This window comes from Podarcis filfolensis (assembly GCF_964270895.1).
Source record: "Podarcis filfolensis genome assembly, chromosome: 16".
NCBI classification, from domain to species: Eukaryota; Metazoa; Chordata; class Lepidosauria; order Squamata; family Lacertidae; genus Podarcis; species Podarcis filfolensis.
In genome coordinates this window covers 21,402,555-21,427,155 of record NC_139620.1, presented here as the reverse complement: position 1 = coordinate 21,427,155, position 24,601 = coordinate 21,402,555, and the positions used below count along the sequence as shown (strand labels likewise).

The 24,601-nt window shown below is 45.9% G+C and overlaps 1 protein-coding gene and 1 long non-coding RNA gene across 6 annotated transcripts in view; one reads left to right on the top strand and one right to left on the bottom strand.

The window, feature by feature from the left end:
- TAOK3 (TAO kinase 3) overlaps window positions 1–24,601 on the top strand; it is a 121,321-nt gene that overhangs the window by 82,874 nt on the left and 13,846 nt on the right. For all 5 annotated transcript variants that reach the window (XM_083589952.1, XM_083589950.1, XM_083589953.1 and 2 more), the window contains 2 exons: window positions 16,975–17,211; window positions 18,958–19,086. In XM_083589952.1, the coding sequence (XP_083446078.1) occupies window positions 16,975–17,211; window positions 18,958–19,086 (366 nt within the window). The remainder of the gene's footprint in view (window positions 1–16,974; window positions 17,212–18,957; window positions 19,087–24,601) is intronic.
- LOC310751472 lies at window positions 10,538–11,894 on the bottom strand. The gene is made up of 2 exons (XR_014542535.1): window positions 11,761–11,894; window positions 10,538–10,875 (listed from the first exon to the last, which is right to left on the bottom strand). It is a non-coding gene; the product is annotated as an uncharacterized lncRNA (long non-coding RNA).

Sequence of the window (24,601 nt, the reverse complement as noted above, 5' to 3'; positions counted from 1 at the left end):
GTCTGCGGGGACCCATACCAGCCAGGAGGCAAGAATCAGAGGCAGGAGGAGGAAGAGGCAAGCCAGGCAAGTGAAGTCCCGGGTGCTTTCCCTGCACCACAGTCTCCCAGAACCAGGAGATGATTGAAGCAGGAAGAGCAGAAGCAGCTTCCATGCAGGCAGAGTCTCCGGCTACATACACACAGCTCACAGGGCGAAGGTACATCAACTGGTGGAGGAGGAGTGGTCCCCAGTTGTTGCAACTGCTCCTTAAAGCACATTCCTGGGAAGAGCTACCCAGGTCTCCAGAGCTGTAGAAGCAAGTGTTATGTTTGACCATGAAGAGTTAACTCTCTGTGGTGTGCATTCCTTGGCTGGGAAGTGCCCTTGACACCAAGGTTTCCTATTGGAGGCTCCCTCCCTGAGATTGAGTCTTGGTAAATGCAATATAACATGCAAGCACTGTTTTTATCTACTGCACTATGTGGCTCCTCCTCCTCCGCGGAGCCCTCTTTTGTCTTGCATGCCCTGCACCAGATAGAGCAGGTGTGGGGAACCTTGGGCCCTACAGGTGTTGCTGAACTACAGCTCCCATCAGCCACAGCAAGCATGGCCAATGGCTAAGCATGATGGGAGTTGCAGTTCAGCAACTTCTGGAGCACCAAATGTGCCCCACACCTGAGATAGAGCTTTTGACCATTGACCAGACAGAGCTCTAACTAATTTCCATTTATAACCTGCCATATCCTAAAACTGTGGCGCAACTTGCAAATGTTTTAACTGCCTGCTCTTTAGATTATGCCACCCCTTTCTTATCCTCCCTGCTGTTATCTTTCTCATTCCTTTAACTTGGTGTGTATGTGTGTTTTAACGTAAAAAACATTATTGGAAATGGTGTCACAGACATGAAGAAATCCCCACCGTTTTGAATACAAACTGAGGTTTCCTGACTTGTCATTAGCTGGTAGAGAAATGGGGGTGGGGATCTAGTAGTAGTATATGAACATTTTGACATTTGTATTCATGTCATCAGTGCAAATGCATCTTAAATATAAAGACTGGCAAGCAGCAGCATGTCTTCAGTCTACAGCGCTGGATTCTATCCAGGCTACCTGCTTAGAGGCTAACTGCCCAATGATGACACACAGATACCCCTCAGAGCACATTGGCCAGGTAGAATCTGCTGTATACACACTGGGCAAAGGACCTGCCAGCTGCTTCTCTCCCCCTCCAGTTGCCTGAGAGGCCTCTCTGTGTCAGGACCATTCCCAATGAGAGGGTTGTCAGTTGGCCATGCAAGATACGAAGCTGCCCCTTCATGACATGATGAGGTTGTGTTGGGGCCTCAATGTTGCCCATGGGCAGCCAGTTCACCACCTCTTAATCTGACCCTTCCAGAGCCAGATGAACCTCTGTCCACATACAAGACAGGCAGCCTATAACATATTAGCCATCCGTGCATCTCCTGGGGCAGTACTGGATGTGTAGCTTCACAACTCCATGGAGGTCTCATGCTTAGCTGTAGTCATGGTAGGGTAGGCCTTGACCTTTTAAGAATTCTATGGGCATTTTGATTTTTAACCGCATTTCAGGGATTTAGCAGAGGTTCCCTCCATGACCAAGGTAGTGGGAAGACTACACAATGTTCATAAAAGGTACCATTAACCTTCAGGCTGCCTCAGCTGACCATGGCCAGTTCTTTCCTATTGAGCTGCCCCCCTTGTATTGGCTCACTGGGGGCTAGATTTGCGGCAGCATGGAACTTTGCTTAGCTGCAACTTATTCCTGTGCTCTTCATGGCTAAGTCAGACTGAGTACGTATTTGGGGAGTGGCCAGAATGTGAGAAGAGTCCAGACATAACACACACACACACACACACACACACACACGTATGTGTGTGTACTTGATTGCCCAAGGCTGCTTCTGGGAAAATGTGGGTGGAAGGCCAATCTGGTGCATTCAACACCACCCAAGTTTAACCGGTGTGTCAAATTTCTGGAGCGGTGTCTCTAACTTCTGGGATTTCCCTTCTGTCTTATTTCCACGTGCATTATTACCTTGTGTCTTTCCTTAGCTGTATGTTTCTGTTCCGTCACTTTGGGGGGGGGGGCGATGTCAAAAAAAGTGGCATGAAAAAAGCCCACATGTTTTGCTTTCATAAAGGGAGCATTGCACAAGCAGCAGGGAACAAGGACGCACTGCCTGACCCCACTTCTAGACATAGAATCATAGAATTGTAGGCTTGGAAGGGACTCCAAGGGTCATCATCTTGGTTTCCCTTCTTTGCACACGTCCCAGTTTGTCAATATCCTCCTTAAATTGTGGTGCCTGCATGTGTGTCTAGATGACATACCTACCAGCCTAGATGGCTTTAAAAGAGGATTTGACGAATTCATGGAGGAGAGGGCTACTGGTGGCTACTAGACACAGTGGCTGTACAGTACTCTGTTTCCACAGTTAGAGGCAACACCAGTTGCTGGAAACCACATGTGGGCAAAGAGTGCTGTTGTGCTCAGGCCCTGCTTGTGGGCTTCCCCTAGGGGGTAGACTCATAGAATTCTAGAATTGGAAGGGACCCCAGGGGTCATCTGGTCCAGCCTCCTGCAATGCAGGAATCTCAACTAAAGCATCCATGACAGATGGCCACCCAACCTCTGCTTAAGGGGCCATTGGCTTGATCCAGCAATCTCTTATGGTCTTGGTGTCATCAACTGTGCACCCACCCACCCACCTGTGCATCAGTTAATATATAATTATCTAGAGCAGAGGTTTTCAATCTTTTTGAGTCCATGGCCCCCTTGACCAACTACATTCTTTTTGTGGCACCCCTGTGGGGCCCAAGATCCCAGTTTTGTAACCCCTTGCCTGCAATGCTGGCAGCCTCCCACCCTTTTTCGAACACCCTCCCTTGTGGAGCATTCCCTCAGCCTCCTCTGCCGCCTCCTTGGGAGTCCTCCAGGCAGCTGCTGCTGCCTCCCCTGGTCTCTGAGCTGCCCCCGCCCCAAAGAGAGGTGCCTCTCAGAGGCACCATTTGCCTGTGGAGCTTGTAGCCAGGGCTGCTGCAGTAAATAGCTGTGCAAGCCTTTGGGAGGCAATGACACGAGAGGGCATCAGAGGAGGGAGGGAAGGAAAGAGGGGCAGAGGCCAGTGCTGCCCATGGCACCCCTGACCATCATTCAAGGTGCCCCAGGGTGCCACAGCACACTGGTTGAAAACCACTGATCTAGAGGCCAGGACAGGCAGTGTTCTCAGAGCCAGAGGCCGGGACAGGACTGCAACACCAATTCCCAGTACTTGTTTGATGTCCCTTTCACATGAATAACATGTGAAAGAGGCTAAAATTGCATGGCAAGGAGGTGCAAATCTTCAAAACCCCAATCTCTCCAATGCCAGAATAGTGTCTCCCAATTGTCTTCTGCCTTGATGGGGCTGTATAGGACACTCCCATTCTTGGTCATCATTCCCTCTAATACCAACCTTTGCTTATCACCATGCCCATTGGGAAGGTATATAGGGCTGCATACTCAGGGCAATCCCCAAGTATGCAAAATAAAAATAAAAAAAATTTAAGGTTTCAAGAGAGACTGGTGTTAAGTGGCTTCCAAGATCTATAGAAGGCAGGGAACATGGCTGGCTGCATGCTTCGGCTGCGGCTGATGGAAGTTGTAGTCCCAAAGATCTGGGTGGGGAAAGCAGATCTATGCATTTATAATAAACTGCTGAGGATGTCAGCTGTGGGGGTGGGGATGGAAGAAGGGAATTGGCCTGTTTGAACTTATCACAGCTTACAGCTTAGGATATCCTTCCCCAAATTGGTGCCCTCCAGATGGCTAACATCATATATCCTTTTAAATGTGTTGGAGGAGAGGGGTTTTTGGATCGGTTTGTTCTTGTTTTTATTATGTTTTTTTTTTTGTCTCTATATATTTTTGATCCTATGACCCGCCCTGAGATCTATGGATAAAGGGTGGTATACACATTTAATAAATTAAATATAAATATAAATATGATGATGATGTTTTTGGCTACACCTCCTGTCATCCCAGACCATTGGACAAAATGGGATGTGTAGTCCAGAGCATCTGGAGAAGACTAATTTAGGGGATTTATTATTATTATTATTATTATTATTATTATTATTATTATTATTATTATTATTTTATTTATACCCCATCCATCTGTCTGGGTTTCCCCAGCCACTCCTGGGCATACATACCGTGAGGATCTCATCACCCTTTTCCTTTTCCTACTATCTAGAAAGCTCCCTCCCTACCAGCACTTTATAGCACAAGTGGGGATGGACGAATCTTGTCCATTTGGGATTCTCCCAGTTTCTCATTTTTCCAGTCTCAAGTTTAGTTTACCACACCCCATTTCCATTTCACTTTGCACATGTTTTAATAGTATGTACAAAAAAATCCTGCTCTTTGCAGATTTGCGAAATGTATAGATTTTTTGCAAGCAACTTTCCCCAATATATTTTTGTATGTTATTTTCACCAATGCATGCTTTCTTCTTCTTGCCCTTTCTCCTAATGGACACAGTTTTTTGGCTGGAGAACTGCATTGCAAGTGTGAATTTCAAAGAATAGCTTCACATACTGGTTTGGTGAGGGATGGTGCAAAATCCCTAAGAACACCCCACATCCCTAAGAACAGGTGGGGAGAGATTTGAGGATGGGGGGGGCTGGGGAGAGTACTGAAGTGCCTTTTCCCCCTTATGCACTTCTTGAAACCTTCCCCTCCCCCTTTCTGGAAGCCTTGAAGAGCCTTACAAGGCTCTTATTCTGAGCTAGTTGGAGCCCTGAACAGGAGCTCTCCTGTTAGAGATGAGGAATACATTGCACTGTGTTCTCGTCCCTTCCGATAGAGAATTTGGCAGCCTCTTGTCTAGTCAGCTTTGGAAGTAAAATCCCCACCCCCCCACCCCCAAAATCAATGCAACAGTGGTTTCTCCAAATATGCAGATCTATATTAGTGCACAAATTGAAGGGACAGTAAAAGAAAACTACAAAATCACAAAGATTGAGCATACTCAATGGCTTCCAGGAATATGAAGTGGTCAGGGTGTCATGGAAGGGATGCATAAGGAGGGAGAAAGCTGCTTGAACTCTCTTAACAGCTTAATTTACCAGAGACCATCCCTCCTCCATGGCAATGCAATCCTCTGGTTCACAGCCAGCAGCTGCTCTCAAATCGGAGTCCTTTTAATTCTGTATATCATAGCATTAAACAAATACAGGTGTCCTTTTTCCTCCCCCCCCAAAAAAGCCCCCAACTCCTGCAGCCCATGGACAGTGCTGCAAAGGTTCTGTTCCCCATGTCTCTATTCTGAACCCCACCCATGGCCTGAAACAAGCAGTTTTCAGACTGAATCCCATCCCAGCTGAATAACAATTCAGGCTCCCCATGAGCCATCTCCAATGAGCTACCACCCTACGTTAGTCATCCATGGGGGACGGGGTGGGGGTGGGGGTGGGGAAGTAAAAACCTTTTTGTAGCCCCTGTGAAAATGTCTGCCCGCGCTGGACCTACTCAGACCACTTATTGCTCTTCCAGGAGCTGATGTTGAGAACTCATTGCTCTGGGTTTCTCCTCCCTTGTTCTTGCAGTGTTAATTCCCTTTGCTCTGCAGTTTTGCTACAGCTTTAGCCACTCCCAATTTAGTTTCTGTTTCGTTGGCTTTTTGGCTCTTTGCTTTGTGAAAGGAGCTGTGTTGCAAAGGTCCCACTATCTGGTTTGTGCACAGGCGATCAAGGTAGGGACCCTGGCAACCACCAGAACAGGATGCCACTGTTAATTCAAGGCATGGCTAAGGTTCCATGTTCAGTTTCCTGCATCTCCGCTTAAAGGGTTGTGTGCAATCAGCGCTGAAAGAGATCTCTGTCTGGGACCCTGGAAAGGGTGGACAGTGCTGAATGGGAGGCACTATTAGGTCTGGCTCCGTAAAAAGGGAGCTCCTTGTATTGTTTGGCTTCAAAAAGCCCCGTGTTCTTTTAAAGCTCTGGTCCAGCCATTCCTCTTCTCTCTCCATGAATCATTCTTTCACTTCTTTCCATATCAGGTTTTAAAATCCATTCCTGCTGTTCCCTTAGGGACATCAATGATGATAGCAGTATCATAGTAAAGTTTAAATGAGGTATTTGTGTCTGTCCTCACAAAAGAGGTCACCAAAGGAGGGAGAGAGAGAGAGACTCCTATCTGAACTAACCACCTCAGATGGCAAAGTCTGTAAGCGATGTGTGTCCAAGAGAAAGAGTTTGTTTGGGCAAATTCATTGCACTGTTCCTGGGATCACGACAGCAGTACACAGTTATACAGTGTGAGAGCGTTTTCAAAGCCCTGTAACATAGGTCAGTATTAGTACCCCCTCGTTGTAGGTGGGGAACTGAAGCAGAGAGAATTCCTCGCCCGGAACCCACCTGGCGGAGCTGAGATGCAGAAGAAGGGCTTCCTGATTCAGGTCACACGCTTACTGTGGCTTTCCTTAAAGAATCCCGGGAACTGTAGTTTGTTAAGGGTGCTCACCTCGCAGGGCTACTATTCCCAGCACTCTTAGCAAACTACAGTTTCCAGGATTCTCCATGATGCTTAAACTGATATGAAAGCACTTTAAATGCCCAGTGTGGGTGTGACCTCAGAGCTCAGTCTCTTAACCACTACACTAGACCTCTTCACCATCAGCTGCCATGTAACACTGAATCCTAAGGAAACTCAGGGTGCGAAGTGACTGACGGATAGGTAATATTGCTGTAAAAGTAATCCTGTGATTGGAGACTGGAAGAAAGGTCATGTGGGGTGGGTGTAATAGGTTGGTGGTCCTGACCGGTATTCTAGGCAAATTTTAGTAGGCACTATAATTAACCACGTGGCCTTGCAAAACTCAGCATGCTTTGGGTGCGCCCAGCACCTCAGTAAGGAGAGGTTTCTCAGCCATTTTCAGCATGGGCCTTTTTTCTAAATTTGCCCCACTTTCTGCCCTTGCCCCCTCAACTAGTTCTACCTAGTGTGTCCTGGCAGGGAAGCATGGAAACATCATCATGGGTGTGTCCCGCTGCTGTGCATAAGTATCTATGTATCGGGGCAAAGGGAGGTCCTCCAGATAAAAGATCAGCTCTTACCAACTGCCCAACGTCAGTCCTGCTCACTCTGCAGCTGAACCCAGCAATGAGTGGCAAAAGAGACTCTTAATGCTCCCAATAGTTCTGGCCTTTAGAATCCCTTGAGGTAGCCTCCTGTGCAAGTCCCCTGTGCGGGAAAGAAGGGCATGGGTTTCCTGGTGCTTGGTTGCTCTGCCTGGGGCTTTGGTGGAGAGGTTGACTAGCAATGAATAGGGCTTGCAGTGAGGGAGAGGGAGCCCCATTGGAGGCTCCTTGTGTGGGACTGGAAAGGGAGGTGGGAGGCAGGAGACTGCCTAGCAGCAGGGGAGACTGCTGACAAGACCCTCTACTTGTTTGGAGGGTCAGGCAGGTGAAATTTGGAGGAGCCAATTCACCCAGGAAGGTGAATAGGCTTAGTGGTTGAGCACCTGCCTTGCATGCAGAAGGTCCCAGGTTCAATCCCCAGCAGGTAGGGCTGAGAATGTTCCCCATCCGGCAGCGACCGTCCAGGGTTTCAGTCTGTGTAGGCAATACTGAAACACATGGATCACCAATCTGACTTAGAATAAGGCTGCTTTCAGTGTTCCTATATATGGAATGAAACATTCATTCATTGCTTTTTCATTCATTCCCATACAAAGACCCACTTCTACTCTTAGCACTGTCAAAATCTTTATCCCATTGATTGCAGCTTCACATGTTCCAATGGGCTGGGAACGATCCTCTGCCCCAAACCCTGGAGAGCTGCTGCCAGTCAGTGCAGCAGAAAACACCGAGCTAGATGGACCAGTCATCTGGCTTGGCACGAGGCGCCTCTGTGCTCCTTGGGGTGGTGCTGATGGGCTTGGCAGCTGCTTGGTTTTCGGCTGTCACTCTAGAGTTCCATTGTTTTTATTCTCACCCCACCCTCCACAATCCTTGCAGGTCTCTCACAGCTTCTCAAGGGGGAGCAGCTTGATTTAGTGCCTTTTGTGCAAGTACTATCTTTTGTTTCCTGGAAAGGCACAGATCCCAGGTAAGGATCCTCTGCTGAGGAAACTGCCCTCTCCTTGCTTCTCCAGTTCCTCTGCTGGTGAGCAGAGGCACCAGAGAACTGATGGACCGTGGGATCATCGCCCCTCAACTTACCTCCATACCCAGGGCTGCCTTCTTTGACTTTTCTCTGTGAATGTTGCTTAGCAGCCTTGCTGCCCAGAGAGTCAGTAAACACTGTTGGGATCTGAGATGAAATTAGCAACGGGGAGACTTTTCCAACTCCCATCCTTTAATTAATCTAAAAATGCTGGATTAATTAAAAGGATGTCTCAAAATTAATCCACTGATTTCCTGGACTAATTGAAGAGTGGTAAGGCCAGTAGGCCCCACTGATGCCATGATTTCACTGAGCTCATGAATTAGTCTCAAGACCTCTGCGCACCCCTCCCAGCATGAATCAGGTGTGCCTCTTCCCCCTGTGCTGTACAGCTTGCTGGAGGCTGGAATAGCATTGGGTGGGACCCAGTGTGCACCAGAAAGCGCACATGATGTGCTGAGGCCTCAGATACTCCCACAGATCCCTTTCAACCCCTCCCTCCTCTAGCATAGGGAGCACAACGAGGGAGGCCTTGTGTATGCCAAAAACATGGCCTCAGAGGCCCTTGGACATGTCTGTGTGTGAGTGATGCACCCGGAGTGGCAACACATCATGCAAACTACAACTCCCCGTTATGCCAGATGGCTTGGATGCATCATAAGTGTGTGGGAGCATCTGAGGCCATTGCGTATCATGTTTCCCTCCTGGTGCATGTTGGACCTTTACTGCCAATGCTGCTCACCCTCCAAAACGCAAGGGCGGGGAGAGTCTGATCCATTCTGGGTGGGGGGGTGGGGTTCACAGAAGCTGCAGGTTCCCTTAGCACGCTCATTGATGTCATTTGGGTGTGCTGTGGCGCTTAGGGACTTCGCCAGTCATCAGTTGATAAAGATGGCTAGCCAGCGGTAAACCCAGCAAAGACGTGAGAGAGTTTATAGGGTTTGTAAAAAAAAAACTTGAATATGCATTGCTGGTGTGATGCAGTGGCACAGAAGACCAGTGCTATTTTAGGTTATGTTAATAGGAGCATTTTTCCCTCCAGACTCGGAAAGTAATAACAAGACCTTACTCAGCACCGCATACACCTCATCTGGAGTAATGCGTTCAGTTTAAGGAGGGTATACAAATGGGTAACGGATTTTGAGAGGGGCACTGAAGAGGATAAAGGCTCTGGAATGCACATCCTGTGAGGACAGGCTTGAAGGAACTAAGCACACACAACTTAAGAGACCTGATTAATAATGGCTGAAGCGTTGTGTCTAGTTGCGTCTTGGTGGGTCCAGTTTAAATTCGTGCTTTTCTTTAAGGCAGGTGCTGCTCTTCTGATGTTGGGCTGCAGCTCCCATAAGCTGCAGCAACTGGAGGGCGCCATATTGGCTACCTCTGGTCTAAGAGCCAGTTGTCCAGAAGGAGCTTAGGGATTGAACCAGGAGCTTAGGGATTGAATCAGAAAATAAGATGAGAAGGAAGGAAGGAAGGAAGGAAGGAAGGACGGACGGACAAGGAGACGTGGTCATGACCCTGGTTGTGAATGATAGCCAGGACTTGGGCACAGGAGGAGGATAAACCGGCTGGATCTGGAAGGGAAGTAGCCCTGACTGTCAAGGGGCTTGAACTTGGACCCAGAGCCCATCACCACATTAGAGCCCCTTCAACCAGAGCCCTCAAACCAGGACTCCCAGACAACAACCCCTGAGCCAGCTTGCTTTGAGGAGCTGGTCCCCTTACACCAGCGGCCTCATGCTCCCCAGCACCTGCTCAGTACATCAGATAAAGAGCAAAGGAGAAGCTCACTGAGTGGCAATGGGGTGCTCCAGACCAGAGAGCTTAGAGGTGGTAGCCTGGCCCAAATAAAAGGCCTCAGTTGAGATAAAGATCACAGTCCTATTTAGGCATTTATTTACAAATGTGGGAAGGAGCCAGCAGGAACTCCAGAGCCAGCCTTGCCTCCTTGATGCCAACAAGAGCAGTAGCATTGTCCTCCAGCCTGCATGTGGCCAGCTTAGTCTGAACGGAGCCATTTCCACAAACACGGGATTTCCTCCACAGGCACAGAAACCCTAGCCAATCTGGGTTGCAGTGGAGGAAATCCCACACACATTGAAGCATCTCCCTTCAGACTGAACCCACATATTGACTGGTGGCACGTGTGCCATCCATGAGAGGGTGAGGCTGCCTCCACACACTCCGGTTGGACCCTTCACACATCCATAAGCCTAGATAGGGATATGCTCCCTGAGCAGATTGTGGGCTCGGAGCTCTCCGAGGTCCTGCAGCTTCAGATCAACCCTTTCTGTGGCCTGCCAGAGTGAGCCACTCTCAGATGTACATGCCACTTGTGGCTAGGGCAGGATGAAAATGATCATTGCCTAGGAAATGTGCCATCTTAAGTAGGAAGCCTTTATTAACCTTTTCTGTTGTGAAGAGCTTGCTACCAGCAGATGGAACCAGCACAGTATATGGGGATCCTATGCTGTCTAGCACAGGGGTTGGCAACCTTTTTCATCTCCAGGGCCATGTTCCATTCCTGGCAACCTTCTTGGGGGACCACAGACCAGTGGCTTGCATGGCCAGAGGCAAGAGTGGCCAGAGCAACAACTGTGAATTTCCCCTTTGTCTAGTAGGGTAATTTCTAGGCACACTTGCACACCCCTCCTCTTTCCTCCATCCAGGCAAGCAAGAGACATGATCAGGGTTGAAGGACGCATTCCAGCCAGCCCAAACCTGTTAAGGAAGGTGCAAAGCAGGACCAGGGGTGTGGCCTGGAGAGAGAGGGCGTGGCCTGTGAAAAGGTCTGAGAGCAATGTTTGGGAAGCACCGTGCAAAATCATTTTGTGAGCTCTGTGCTTGACACAGTGTAGGGCTGGCAAAAGTCCTGCGTAGATTGGTTCTCCGGTGCCAGCCTACCAGCTAGCTGTCAGGCGCTGGGGGAGCAGCTCACAACAGGGCTTTGTGGCCACTGCCAGTTTGCCGTGCTTGCAAAGACCCTTCCGGCCACACCCTGCCTTTACCTGCCTCACACCCGGCATCATATATGACATCAATTATAGCGCAGGTGGGTGTGGCTCGTCTAAAACAGGGAGGCGTGCAGTGCTGGATCAGACCCATGGGCTGGAAATGCTTTAGGGGCTGGAGATGTAAGATTACAAAATTATCCTTTTAGAAAATATTCCAAGGGTGGGTTCTGGAAGTCTCAGAAAAGGACCTGGAAAAAGTGCAAACGAAGTAATTTTAAAAAAAGGAAGTAAAGCCCTATGCGACTTTTAAGGTAGCACTCCTATCCATTCCAGTGGAGTTGTGCACCATCAAATTTCCCAGAGGATCATGACCGTCATAAATTAGAGTGTGCTTCTTGGACTCACTGGCACTGTGGGAAGACCAGTTTGCAAGGCTCTTATAAACATGGCAAAGTGTAGGTTTGATCAGTCCATCGCGGGGTGAAACAGTCCTCAGGCTGCTGCCATTTTGAGACCACACCACAACTTACTACATTTTTAACCTTCCTGCCATGTTACGTAGGCACAGCCTATGTTTTTATCCTGCCGTGCATGTTATGCTCCAGCAAAGTGTGTTATGCTTGGACCTGGAAAATCTCTGGTGTGGAATCACCAAGTAGCCCTGGACACATGGCAATTCGTTCTCAGCTTGGGTCAAGCTCCAGGCACCTGAGTCCCAGGATCTATGGCAGAAGCATCCAGTCTTGACTGGGTCAAAGTCAGGCATGTTGTCCAAAACAGGCAGGGGTCAAGTTAATGAGCCCTAAACAAGTATTGGGGGCAAGTATGAAGTCATCCAAGGTTATTAGTCATGGAGAGGAAGCAATAGCTTTGGCAGTGTCATCACATTAGAGCTGAACTGCTCGGACCAAGGGAGCCAACACTTCATAGGACCTGACAGGCCAGAATTGACACTTGGACAGTACTCAGTCACGCTGGCACTGCAGCCTAAATAGCTGAAGTTCAGTCTATCAGGTTGCTAGGGGCTCAGAAGACAAGACATCAGCTGGCTGCAGGTAGCAGCAATAGAGCACAGCCTGAGTGCCTTGCATCTTATCACTGTCTCTCAGCCTCAGTTTTCCAGGGGTAAAAATGGGAACATGAATGCCTCCTAGGGAATATCCACAAGGGATATTGTCAGTACCACATGCAGTATTAGGAAACCTTATATTAAAAATATACCTGCAAACTTTTAATGGGTAGATTAATAAATTAAAGCTTCATTTAATGAAATGGTGAGAGGAAATTTTAGTTGCTGGTGCTGAGAGTCCAGAACACACGTTTATTTTTAGTAATGCACACTTCTTACTACAGCAAAGGATGAGAAATTAAAAATAATTGAGGTGCCCTTTCCTTTTAAAAAAGGTTGGTAACTGTTGATACCACTCTACAAGTTATCTCACACTTGTTCATTCTCCTACAAAGTGCAAGTTAGTACCATGCACATTTACTTAAATTTACTTGGTTAAAAAAAAAGAGTGACTATCAATAAATTGAGAATCCATTATAAAAGTAATACAAAAATAAATAGTATCAATAGAGCTGTGATCTGGCCAGGTCTTCAAGCCATAGTCGTTTCAGTACCCAGCTGAACTGCAAAACAGTTTGAACCCCTCCCTCCCATGTCACAGCCTTCAAAAAGGACTGTTTATCTTGGCTATTAGGCAGTTGGTGAGATAAGAGTTTAGAGCTGGAGGAAGAAAGACTTCCTGTGTATTTAAAGGGCAAAGAATGTGCACAGGTGTCCATAAGCTTTTTAAATTTTTTTTTAATATGAAGCGAATAAATAGGTGGGTGAGCTTGAAATGAGCCTGTTTTGCAGACTGAACATTAGCAGTTATAGGGACTTATTCTGCATGGCTCCCAAGACTGTTTCCTTAGCCTCTTCCAGTGCTTCTCAGTATTAGGCCATAGTAGCCTTCTGCAACCTTGAGTTCTTGGGTGTTAGTTGGTCCAAAAATGCCACCATCCCTTGCCATTGGAACCCAGCAACATCAGAGGACCCAAGGTTAGAGCAGGCTGGGCTCTGGGGTGGGTGTATGGTGGCAAATAAGGGCCTCATGAGCCTGCCCTGCCCCTCAGCATCAGGATCATCCAGACAGAACCATCTCCAGGTTCCGCCAGCCATGAGGATTAACAAAAGGAACCTCTTTGGTTACGTGAATCCTATTTCCAGGGAGACTTATTGAGTGCTGTTGTCTTTTATGCAGCAGCTGAAGTCCTTTGCATGTGCCCGGGCCATTTTAAGCATCACTTTAGACTTACAACTTGCAGTTTTAATTCTCTTTAAAGCCACAACATTTTAGCTGCTCTACTGTTTACATGACCATATTGTTTCGTTGATTTTTATTGTTCTAATGTTGAGCTAAATTGTTTTGTTAGCCACTCCGGGCATCCTTCGGACTAGAAGGGCGTGATGCAAATATTCCAAATAAGGAAACGGTTGTGGCTTTTGGGGCTTGGACACCATTTCGGATTTCACTAAGTGTGTGAGCAGGGGGTTGCATGACTCATGGTATGCTTCCAGGTGCCCTGTTGTTCAGGAGTAAATTGAGGGGTGAGATATGTATTTTGAAAACACTTACCGTAACTATAGCAATGACAGATCCAGGGATTTGGCCAAGGATATGGCTGCTCCCTGGAAGTAATCATGTGTAGTCTGAAATGTAGGGGAGGGAGAAACTTCCACTCCCAACTTCCTGAAGGATTGATGCCTTTTATTTGTGGGGAGCAACATCTCCCTAGGAAGACCAAAAGCATTTTAACTCGGTTCCTTTTCCTCCCTCTGATCACTTTTCATGACCCCTCTCAGATGTATGATGGCCAAATCTATTGGGTATGCTTCAATTCCTACCCTTGCTCTTGTCCCTTCTCTGCAGATTTAAATTTTTTAATCAATTTTACATTAAGTTGATATGCCTGCTTTTGGTGGGCTGAGTTATACCCGCAAGGTTAAAGAAGCTATTGAGTGCACCCCTAACCAAATTAAAATGGCTCATAGTAGGCTACTCTTTAAAAATTCTCTCTCTGAATGAACAGAGTTGGCATACCTGGTTGGATAGGGGTACTGACATGGTTCAGAAGAAGCCATAGTCAGTGACGACAACCCTCTAGCTTTCTTCAGCCTCTTGAGTTGTTTACACATTCAGCAGGTGTGTTGGAAAAGCCAGTAACCTCTGGCTCCAACAAGGTTTTGGGCACATTTCATTTTTAATCCCAAAAGAAGCGATCATGTAAACACAAATCTGGGAGGTGTAATTCACAGTTTCACAGAAACCAACCATGTCCTGCACATGAACCAAGGCCGGTCCTGCTAGAAGTATGTTCAGCCCACGAGTTTGTCTTTGGTACCAGAGCTGAGCTCAGTCCTTTCTTGGTTTTCTGCAGTTTTCTTCATTTCACCAGCATAAAGGGGGGTGCTTTTTGTTGGTTGCTATTGCAAATCCATCAGTAGATCCTGATCTACCTCCTGCTCATTCCTGCCATGCAGTTTCCTAACATTATGGCTGCTATAGCCCCAACTAGTGACCTTGAGGAAGGTGTTATATCCATGAGCCTGGCTAGCAACCAATGCTGACCTAGAAAATGTAGGATTGGAGTGATCAAAGCAGCCCTTAGGACCTGAAACCCCATCTAGTGCTGAGAAGAGGACATAATGCAGAGTAGAATGACCCCAAATCCTCCCCCATTTCATAAGGACTAAGATACCAAAGGTCCAGAACAGTTGCAAAGACAGCTGTTGAGAAGCTGTGTCGCCAGTTATTCAAGGTCCTCTATTCTCAGTCACTGTAGAGGAGGCAAAAATGCTGAACAAGTGCTAGACTCCAGGCCAAATCACTACCACCTTAAGAGATTCACTCTTAACTAAGGGTGTGTGGCTTAAGGATCTGCACAATGAAACAGGGTTCAGGCTAGATCTGCTTTGGAGGTTGTTGCTACAAGTGTTCTACTTGGGAGCTATCCCTAGTCTTGCAGATAAGGGTACCCAAGTCTTCCATTTGCTTTCCCTGTCAAGACAAGGACAGTGCACACTTACACAGCAGAAGCACTGAAGAAAAGTGGGATGAGATTCTGAGTAGGATAGCACTGTAAATTGTCCACTGTAGAAAAGCCCACAGGCCAATGAAAGCCAGAGTTGCACAAATCTCATGGAATCTGGGCACTGGGGAAGATAGAGGACTAAAAGTAGCAAGGAAGAGGCATTGCACATGCCAGAGTGCAAATAGCAGTGACCTGAAGTCCTCTGGTTGTTCTGACCTAACACTGGGTGGCACTGTGGGTTAAACCATAGAGCTTAGGACTTGCTGATCAGAAGGTCGGTTCGAATCCCCGCGACGGGGTGAGCTCCCGTTGCTCGGTCCCTGCTCCTGCCAACCTAGCAGTTCGAAAGCACGTCAAAGTGCAAGTAGATAAATAGGTACCGCTCCAGCGGGAAGGTAAACGGCGTTTCCGTGCGCTGCTCTGGTTCGCCAGAAGCGGCTTAGTCATGCTGGCCTCATGACCCGAAAGCTGTACGCAGGCTTCCTCAGCCAGTAAAGCGAGGTGAGCACCGCAACCCCAGAGTCGTCTGCAACTGGACCTAGTGGTCAGGGGTCCCTTTACCTTTACGTTTAGGTTGGGATTGAGGTTGGGAGAATAGGTTGGGAGATAGAAAGTGAGAGGAGAGAGTGTTGGTTCTGGGTAGAAACATCCACTCTGCGGAATATATCAAAACCTACAGAAAGGAGTCTCTGAGCTTAGTGTGAAGAACAGTGTGTGGTGTCCTGTGAGAGTAATAGGCCAGGAATTAACTGGAAGGGTGACCTAATGGTCAGGGGTCCCTTTACCTTTACCTTAAGATATGAGTGTGACCCAGGAAACATTTTGGCCAATGGTAAGACTGTCAGTTTTAGCCCATCAGAAATTTAGGAAGGTTTTGTTTCTTTTCTTTGTAAGGCTTCCCTCTCAAACAGGTCCTGGGAAAGTCATACTCAGCCCTAGCGCAGGAGCGGAAGAAGAATATTTTCATTATTAGTCAAGTAATGGTGGAAGAGCAGACATTTTGAGCTCAGGGCAGGAGCTTAAAGCACCCTGCTTTAAATGTTGTCTGTGTGTGGAGCTGAATGCTCCTGGGTCTTGAGTTTGGTCTGAAATGTCGTCTTGACATCATTCTGGGCTGCCAACGGAGACTGTTGGCATCTCCAGGTAGCTCATAGTGGTTCTGTCTCATCTAAAATCATATTGAAGCTATTGTATGGAGGGAGGTTCCTGGGTCATATCTTTGACCTGTCATGGTCACACCTGCTCCACCAATTGTCAGCTCCAGAAGCAAAAGATGGGTGCAGATGAACAACATCTGCAACAATGGAATTTGGCAACAAGTCATTTGGAAAATGTGCGTGTGATGGATTTGGCCCAACCAACTCCCTTGTCAAAATAGCTCTCTGACAAAGCTAGTTGCTTACCAGTAACAGAGGGTTCAAGGTCCAATCCTTTTCACCTCGGTTGGGTGAACATGTGGTGGACTTTCTTTCAATGGAGGCTTTCAAACAGAGGTTGGATATCTGTCAAGGATTCTTTACTGGAGGTTGGACCAGATGACCCTGCAGTCCCTTCCAACTCTACGATTCTGTGATTCTACAACATTGTAAAAAGTCTGTCCATTTGCAGCCACCTCTCTGAATAAATCACTTGAGCCTATCTGCTTTGCTTCTGGGCTATTTGAACCACCTGGAATATCTGACATGGGTTTGCAAGCATGGGGTTTTGGAGCACTTCTGAACTACCTTCCCTGCCAAGCCAAAGATAATATGTGTGCGTCCATATTTGTCTCCTTTGGTGGCCTTAGGTTACAAGGCAGATCCATGAGCATGAGCAGGAGAACGAGTTGCGGGAACAGATGTCAGGTTATAAGCGGATGCGGCGCCAGCACCAGAAGCAGCTGATCGCCCTGGAGAACAAGCTGAAGGCTGAAATGGACGAGCACCGCCTCAAGCTGCAGAAAGAGGTGGAAACTCATGCCAACAACTCGTCCATTGAGCTGGAGAAGCTGGCCAAGAAGCAAGTGGCCGTCATAGAAAAGGAGGTGAGTCAGGGCATCCTAAAAACGTTGTGGTTTTTTTTGGGGGGGGTGCAGAAGACCGGGTGAAGATATATAATGTCAGTGATAATCTTGCAGGATGTGATGGCAGTGGGTTTATTGAATTTATTAAGTTCTTCCTACAACAGACAGTCATAAAGTGATCTACAAGAGCAAAATACAGTGACACAGTAGAAAATGCACAAATGCATTAAAAAAAACAGTCAGAATAAAAACATCCAATCATTGGTGCTCCCCAAATGTCATCTTTTTCAGTGGCAGGCAAAGTTGCACCAGGGCATTCAAAAAGATCACACTCATGCATACTTCCATACTAAAATGGCATGATCCAGAATTCTTCCACCTTAGGAAGTTTCAAGTGAGCTGCCACTAGGCTCTGTCCTGGGCCTAATTCTTTCCAGCATTTGAAATGACTCTTATCACATCTGCAGATGATTCAGTACCAGGAGGGCTAGCTAAAACCTTAGAAGACAGAAATAAGATTCAAAATAACCTTAATAGAAGAGGGTTAAAATTTAAAAATGGGGACAGAATTCAACAGAAACAAAGTTCTCCATTTCAGAAAATAATAATAATAATAATAATAATAATAATAATAATAATAATAATAATAATAGAAGAAGAAGAAGAAGAAGAAGAAGTGTAGAATAGTGTAGAATAGAGGATGCCAGGCTTGGCAAGTAATATGTGTGAAAAGGACCTCAGGATTGCTGTCTATAACAAGCTGAACATGGATCAGCTCTGGGATGTGGCTTCCAAAGAGGCAAACATGATTTTAGTTTGCCTTAATAGAACCAAATCACGAGAAGCATTAGTTCTGCTTTATTCTACACTCGTTGGATCTCGTGTGGAGTATTGTGTCCAGTTCTGGGTGCCACATATTAAGAAGGATGTAGCCAAATTAGAACTATTTAAGAGGAGTACAGTGAACATCATCAGCAGTATGGAAAACAAGACCTGTGAGGGAAGGTTAAAGGAACAATATATGGAGAAAGCTGAGCGGGGAACATGATGGCAATTTTCGAACACCCCAAGACACAGTTGTACAGTAGGCTGCGAAGACATAGGGTTGTATCCAATGCTAGTCCAACTCAGAATAAATCCATTCAAGTTAATGGACATAACTATTTATCTGTTTATTACATTTATATCCCACCTTTCGTTTAGGAGCTCAAGGGTTTACATAGGTTTCCCACCTCCCCATTTTATCCTCATCACCAACCTGTGAGTTAGGTTAGGCTGAGAGGCAAGGACCCATTTCGCCTCTGCATTTTATAGCATTTATTTGTATTAGTATTCTAAAATTGTAAACTGCCTTGTGTGCCTTGGCAAAAAGCTGGTCTATAAAAGCAAAAAGCAATCAAATTCGTAAAAATGTCCAGAAAAACTTGGGCATATGGCAACCCATGTCGGAAGTGTTGGTTTTTTGGCAAATCTCCTTAAAAATAGCTCAATTCTTTGGAGAATTTGCAGAAAAAGCTCAACAACTTTTGTGTCTGGATTTTCACTTTTTGTAATATGGCAACCGTACCAGAGACTAGCTATGTGCTGCTTGCAGGCTTTTATTTTAATCTGTCCTGAATATTTCAATTACTATATAGCAGTGCAAAGGATATGGGAGAAAAAGAGCAACACAGCTAAAAACTTGGCTAAGATGTTAACAGTGCCTTTTCTTTCTTTCTTTCTTTCTTTCTTTCTTTCTTTCTTTCTTTCTTTCTTTCTTTCATCCAGGCAAAGGCAGCAGCAGCAGACGAGAAGAAATTCCAGCAGCAGATTATGACTCAGCAGAAGAGAGATCTGACCAATTTCTTAGAAAGTCAGAAGAAGCAATACAAGATTTGCAAGGAAAAGATAAAAGAGGCAAGCAAAACTTCTCTGGGGTTTTATTCTGGGCCAGTAAGAAGCATGCGCTGGATAGCAATGTTGTGAAAGAATTTTGAAGCTATTTTAGTAGTTTAGTCATAATACCATAGGGCTGGACTTCATTGATGAACTTCCCCAATAAATAACCTGATGGATTGTTCATTGCTGATTTGAGCTCATAATCTTGACCCTCTCTTAAAGGTTTGGGCTAGGCAGTATATTAAAATAAATAACAAGACGAAGTGAAATGCCACACGTTTTAAATAACCCATTCTTCCTAAGCCAAGTCACCAGTGCTTCTTGATAGAGGAGAGGTTTTCACAACTTCTGAAATATGCTTAAGCTAGGATTTTGGTGAGTCCGTTGAGAAAGGGGAGTTCCTTATATTCAGAGAATCTGTGTCTTCCTGGGCACCCTTGAGGTGTGAACCTCAAGCACGGATAGTGGCACTTTAGAAAAAAATACTATGGGTGGTATCTAATGCTAATCCTACTCAGAGTAGACCGATTGAACTTAATGGCTATGAGTAGCTTAGGTTTGTTCATTTCACTGAATCAATTCCATATCAAACTTAGTTGGATACAGCCCTATATAGTTAAGGCAATTCTATAATAACAATAAAAGTATTCAGGACAGAAGGTTCACCCCTCAAGAAATTCTAGTTATCCAAAAGGAGGTGAAACAAAGAAGAGGCAGAGGCTTGAAAGGACTCTGTTCCCTTCCAGCACATGTCAGAGGCAAGTTTCTCATTAGGAGTTCTCCATGGTGCTGAATCCACCACTATGCCTTGTTGTGTGGACTCCTCTGCAGGACCAGAATAAAATAGGGAGTGTGTAGGGAAGCAAAGAGATTAAACCTCCCCCGTGATAGCTCTGTTTCACATCCATACAGATCCAACACACCTGATTGGAGATTACAGCTCAGCAGCAGGGGAGAAGGAGTGTGTTCCACTGCCAGGTTGCCCAAGGAGGAAGAGAGCCATTGCTTCCTCCATGGGCAACTCCCTGCATTTCTGTGCTGTGCCACTGGGAGACTCCTTACTCAGCAAAGAGGCCAAGCAAGCTGCCCATAGAAGAAGAAATCACTTTCATACTGTGGATTCAGAAAAGGGAACCATTTTCTCAGCATGGAAGCCAGACAAATTGAGAGTCCAAATGGGGTGTGTGCATGGATGGGATGTTTGTGTGTGTCTTGGCCCTGCCCATCAACAGCATGTGCTATGTGACTCCTTTCACGCATGCATACATACATCATATTATTTGTGTGCCACCTTTCCATAGTTAAAACTCTACTCAAAAAGGCTTACAGCATGAAAAAAATGCAGAATTTGAAATGCAACAAAAGTAGTCATAAGCAATAAATAAAACATCCAGAAGTGCACAACCAAATGGAACAATTTCCACATAAAATCATAATAAAGATACAAAATAAAGATACAAAAATAATATCAATAACACCCCCCCAACAAAAACGCCTAAGCAGTAACCCAGTCCAAGAGTCTTTACCCAAGGAAATGCAGTCTTCTGGGGTGGAGGGTGGGGTGATTCTCCATACTTGCTATATGGGTTATGCAAATTAAGCAAACATGCAGAACATCTCCTATATTTGCCTGATTTATTCTCCTTCTGTTACTAATTGAGAGGTGCTAGGAGCTATAAAGGGCACTGAAGTCTTGTTTCCTTTATGGATTCCAAGATTTCACTGAGCGTTGCCCATAAACTTTCAAGCATATCCTTACAACCAGGAGGCCTAATATATTGATTTACGCGGCGGGGGGCGGGGATTATGTTGCCTAGGAAGAAGTAGGAATAGAAAAGGGGGGGAAATGTCTTGAGGTTGCGGTGGTGGATAAATCTAATATGGCTGCCTCTGGGTGCTTCCACATCATCAGCAAGAAGGCCGGGCAAAGATGGAAAAAACAGGAAGTAAGAGAAGGCGGGTGGCGCTGTGGTCTAAACCACGGAGCCTAGGGCTTGCCGATCAGAGGGTCGGCGGTTCGAATCCCTGCAATGGGGTGAGCTCCCGTTGCTCGGTCCCTGCTCCTGCCAACCCAGCAGTTTGAAAGCACGTCAGAGTGCAAGTAGATAAATAGGTACCGCTCCAGCGGGAAGGTAAACGGTGTTTCCGTGCGCTGCTCTGGTTCGCCAGAAGCGGCTTACTCATGCTGGCCACATGACCCAGAAGCTGTCTGTGGACAAACGCCGGCTCCTCGGCCTATAAAGCAAGATAAGCGCCACAGCCCCAGAGTCATCCGCGACTGGACCTAACGGTCAGGGGTACCTTTACCTTTAAGAGGAGGCAAGTTAAAAAATAAAGAAGAACCTTATTGAGCTTCGCAACCCAGTTTGCTTACACCTTCCACTGTGGAATGATTGGGGCTTACCATTCCATGAAAAACTTGTCTTTAGCGGGACAAGATTTGATTAGCAAAAGAGGCCCCCTCCCCTGCAGTGACGTGTCAGTGTGGCTTCCACTCATAATGCCAACCTTAGCCGTGGGTGGCCTGAGGCCACTGCATGCTCTCTGTCCAAAATACTCATCTGGTACGCTTGGCTTTATGAATGTACGGAAGTTCCTCTGGTGTCTTAATTATCCCATATCCTTGAGGCATTGCTAGATATAATTTGGATTGACTTGAGTACCCAGTTAAAGCAAAGTCCACATAATGCTGCCCTTTAAATGACCTTTTGGTGTTCATTTACATCCATGGAAGGAGCTCCTATCCAGTCTAAAGAGTAACCATGATGCACACCTAAATGGAGCTCCTGTTAGGATGAAATTTATTTCCTGGTTTAAATACTGTCTTCCGTGGGATCCCTTGCAAATGTTACTCTTTGAGAGAAATGTCCCAAACAGCTCACCTTTGGGTATTTTATCTCTCATCTGGTTCCTTTAAAAAAAAAAAGTCCCTTGTTCAGCATCGAAAGTTCTTCAACTCCCAGTACACTCAACGCCACTTTACATGAAGGAAATAGTACGATTGTACCGAACCTCCAGTTGTTTAAATTACTCTGGTTAGTACGTGCTAGGACTATGAACACAGGCATATTATAAATTATATGTAGGAAATAGAAAACGTGCCATCCCTCATATGGGTTTGGCCACCTGCAAAGCAATCCTCAAGTCTATCAAAGGACAACACAGATAGGTCAGCCTACTGCAACTTGTCTATCACAGTGGAAAGGGATACCTGAGGGTTGTACTAGATAGAAGAGCAAAGCTTCACAGAGTCCTTCACAGTCAAAGTCCTCATTTTCCCTGAGGGGGGTAGTTAAGGGCTTCTGTTTAGGGAAGTTTTTAATGTTTGAAGTTTTATTCTGTTTAATATTCTGCTGGGAGCTGCCCAAAGTGGCTGGGGAAACCTAGCCAGATGGGTGGGCTAGAAAAATATTATTATTATTATTATTATTATTATTATTATTATTATTATTATTATTCTGCACACACCTAAGTTTTAGTACCCACCTAAAAATGCCACTTGTGAATATGTTAAACTGTATTTAGAAACAAGTGTACCATACAAAATGCTCTCTTTCAGATAGAATTGGGACTCTGTGCTCTGAAATCACTTCAAACTTCTTTTTTAAACTTCCTTTTTTTAAAAAAAACCCTGCTTCACTAAATACCTGCAGCTAAAGAGCTTTTAGGATAATTGCATTAACTTCCTAAGCTGCACTGCTTTTTTCCCCTTTGTGGTTCCCCTGCACGAGTCTATTTTAGGCACTTGTCATAAAATGCATATATTGTGCAGGCTCAAAACTACTTCAGTCATCCAGCCTCCAGATGCTGTTACTGTTCTGTAGCTGAGGAAATAAAAGGCATGAGAGAAAGTTTTCATTAAGAGTCACAGGGAACCCTTAGCAGTGATGGACTTTTTAATTCCACGTCCCACTTAATACTGATCTTAAGCACACACAGAGAGAGAAACAGCTCCTGTTCTCCATATTATTAAATGCGGAGCAGCTGTCATGCCTGAGTCCTGTATTCACAACTCCTAAAATAGATTATAGCTGAGATATAACATGTGAAATACACACATATGAGCCAGACCCCTGGCAATGACCCATGGGCCCCAGAAATAAACGGCTTTGAAAGTTGTGATACATAGCAAAGTGACATTTGCCATGTCTCCTGCACCACTCCCAATTCAACCTTTTGAGACAAAGTTCAAAGTTCACCTCTGCCCTTAATTCACTGAGTGGCTATTGGCAAATCACTTTGCCTCTCAGGCTCAAGAGCTCTTCTGCAACATGGACGTTGCAGTAACTTATGGGGATGTCCTAAAGGTTTCTAAAATAATGTCTATCAAATACACTACATCAAATTCTTCTGGGGGTCCCATGCATCCTATTTCTGATAGAGGCAGCCTGAATGCTACAAGATTAGCGTTGGCCATAGTCGTGAATGAAATGCTGGTTTTGTAGCTTTAGGTGAAGGAAACGGCTGCACAGCACTCAGCTTCTTCTGCCAAACCAATGAGATTTCCTCCTTTTCCGGTTGAGGTGCCTCATTCCACAAGGTGTTGGGGCATAGTTTTGTTTAGTTGCGAGCTCAGTGGTGTCTGCGTACCAGCCAAGGAAAAATTGAAGATGGGGCAGGAATTTTCTGGGGCAAGACGTAGACATTTCTCATGGCCTTTTTGGGATTTTAAGATAGAGTTGTTAAGGAGAGAAACGCAGTAGCTTTGGCATACTTCAGCAGCCAATCACCCAACCTTGTGGGCATGTGGCAGCGGTGGAAAAAGGGCTTACAATCCCTGCATGTGCCACCTCCCAGTCACATGCTTCCACATGCAGAGTTCATCTTTCGGCACATGTCTCTTTCACACTTAAGTCTCTTGAATGTAGAGCTCCAGTGCAGAAATCCTTGGCTATTATATTGGCCGATTAAGCCACTTGTTGTTTCTCTGGCGCCAAAGCCTGGTTGAAGTCTAGTTTGTGCAACTGTTTTCTGAGATGGAAAAGTTGCCGCGTTATAATAACCCCACATAAACCCCAATTTTCAAAGTGATACCTTTTGTGTCCCTCCACAACTTTCCAAGTGGCCTAAGATTAGAACCAAATTAGAACCAAACATTCAGCGAGTGCTTTTTTTTTTTTTTGCCAGAGGAGGCCTGACCTGTTTTTCTTTACTTTGCACTCTTCGCTTCCAACATCTATCAGTTTTATACCACTTTAACTGTCATGGCTTCCCTCTGGGAATTGGAGTTCAGTAAAGGAGAGCCCCATTTCATGTCAAAGATTACTAATTTCGGATTCTGGACTCTTGATTCCAGCCTGGTTTGTGAGCTTTTAGTCATTCTCTCCCCCTCTCCCTCCCTCCCCCCTCGTCTTTGGAGCTCCTGTATGTTTTGTATAAACTGCTTAGCTCCCAGCAGGGGCATCTTGAAGGGTAATGGGCTTAAAAACCCTTTTGGAAGGGGATTCAAAGGAGGACCCTCTGTTTGCTGTTAAGCTCGTACAGATGGCAGTAAGGGGGGGGGGAGGCATCACATTTTTTTGTTTTTGTTTTT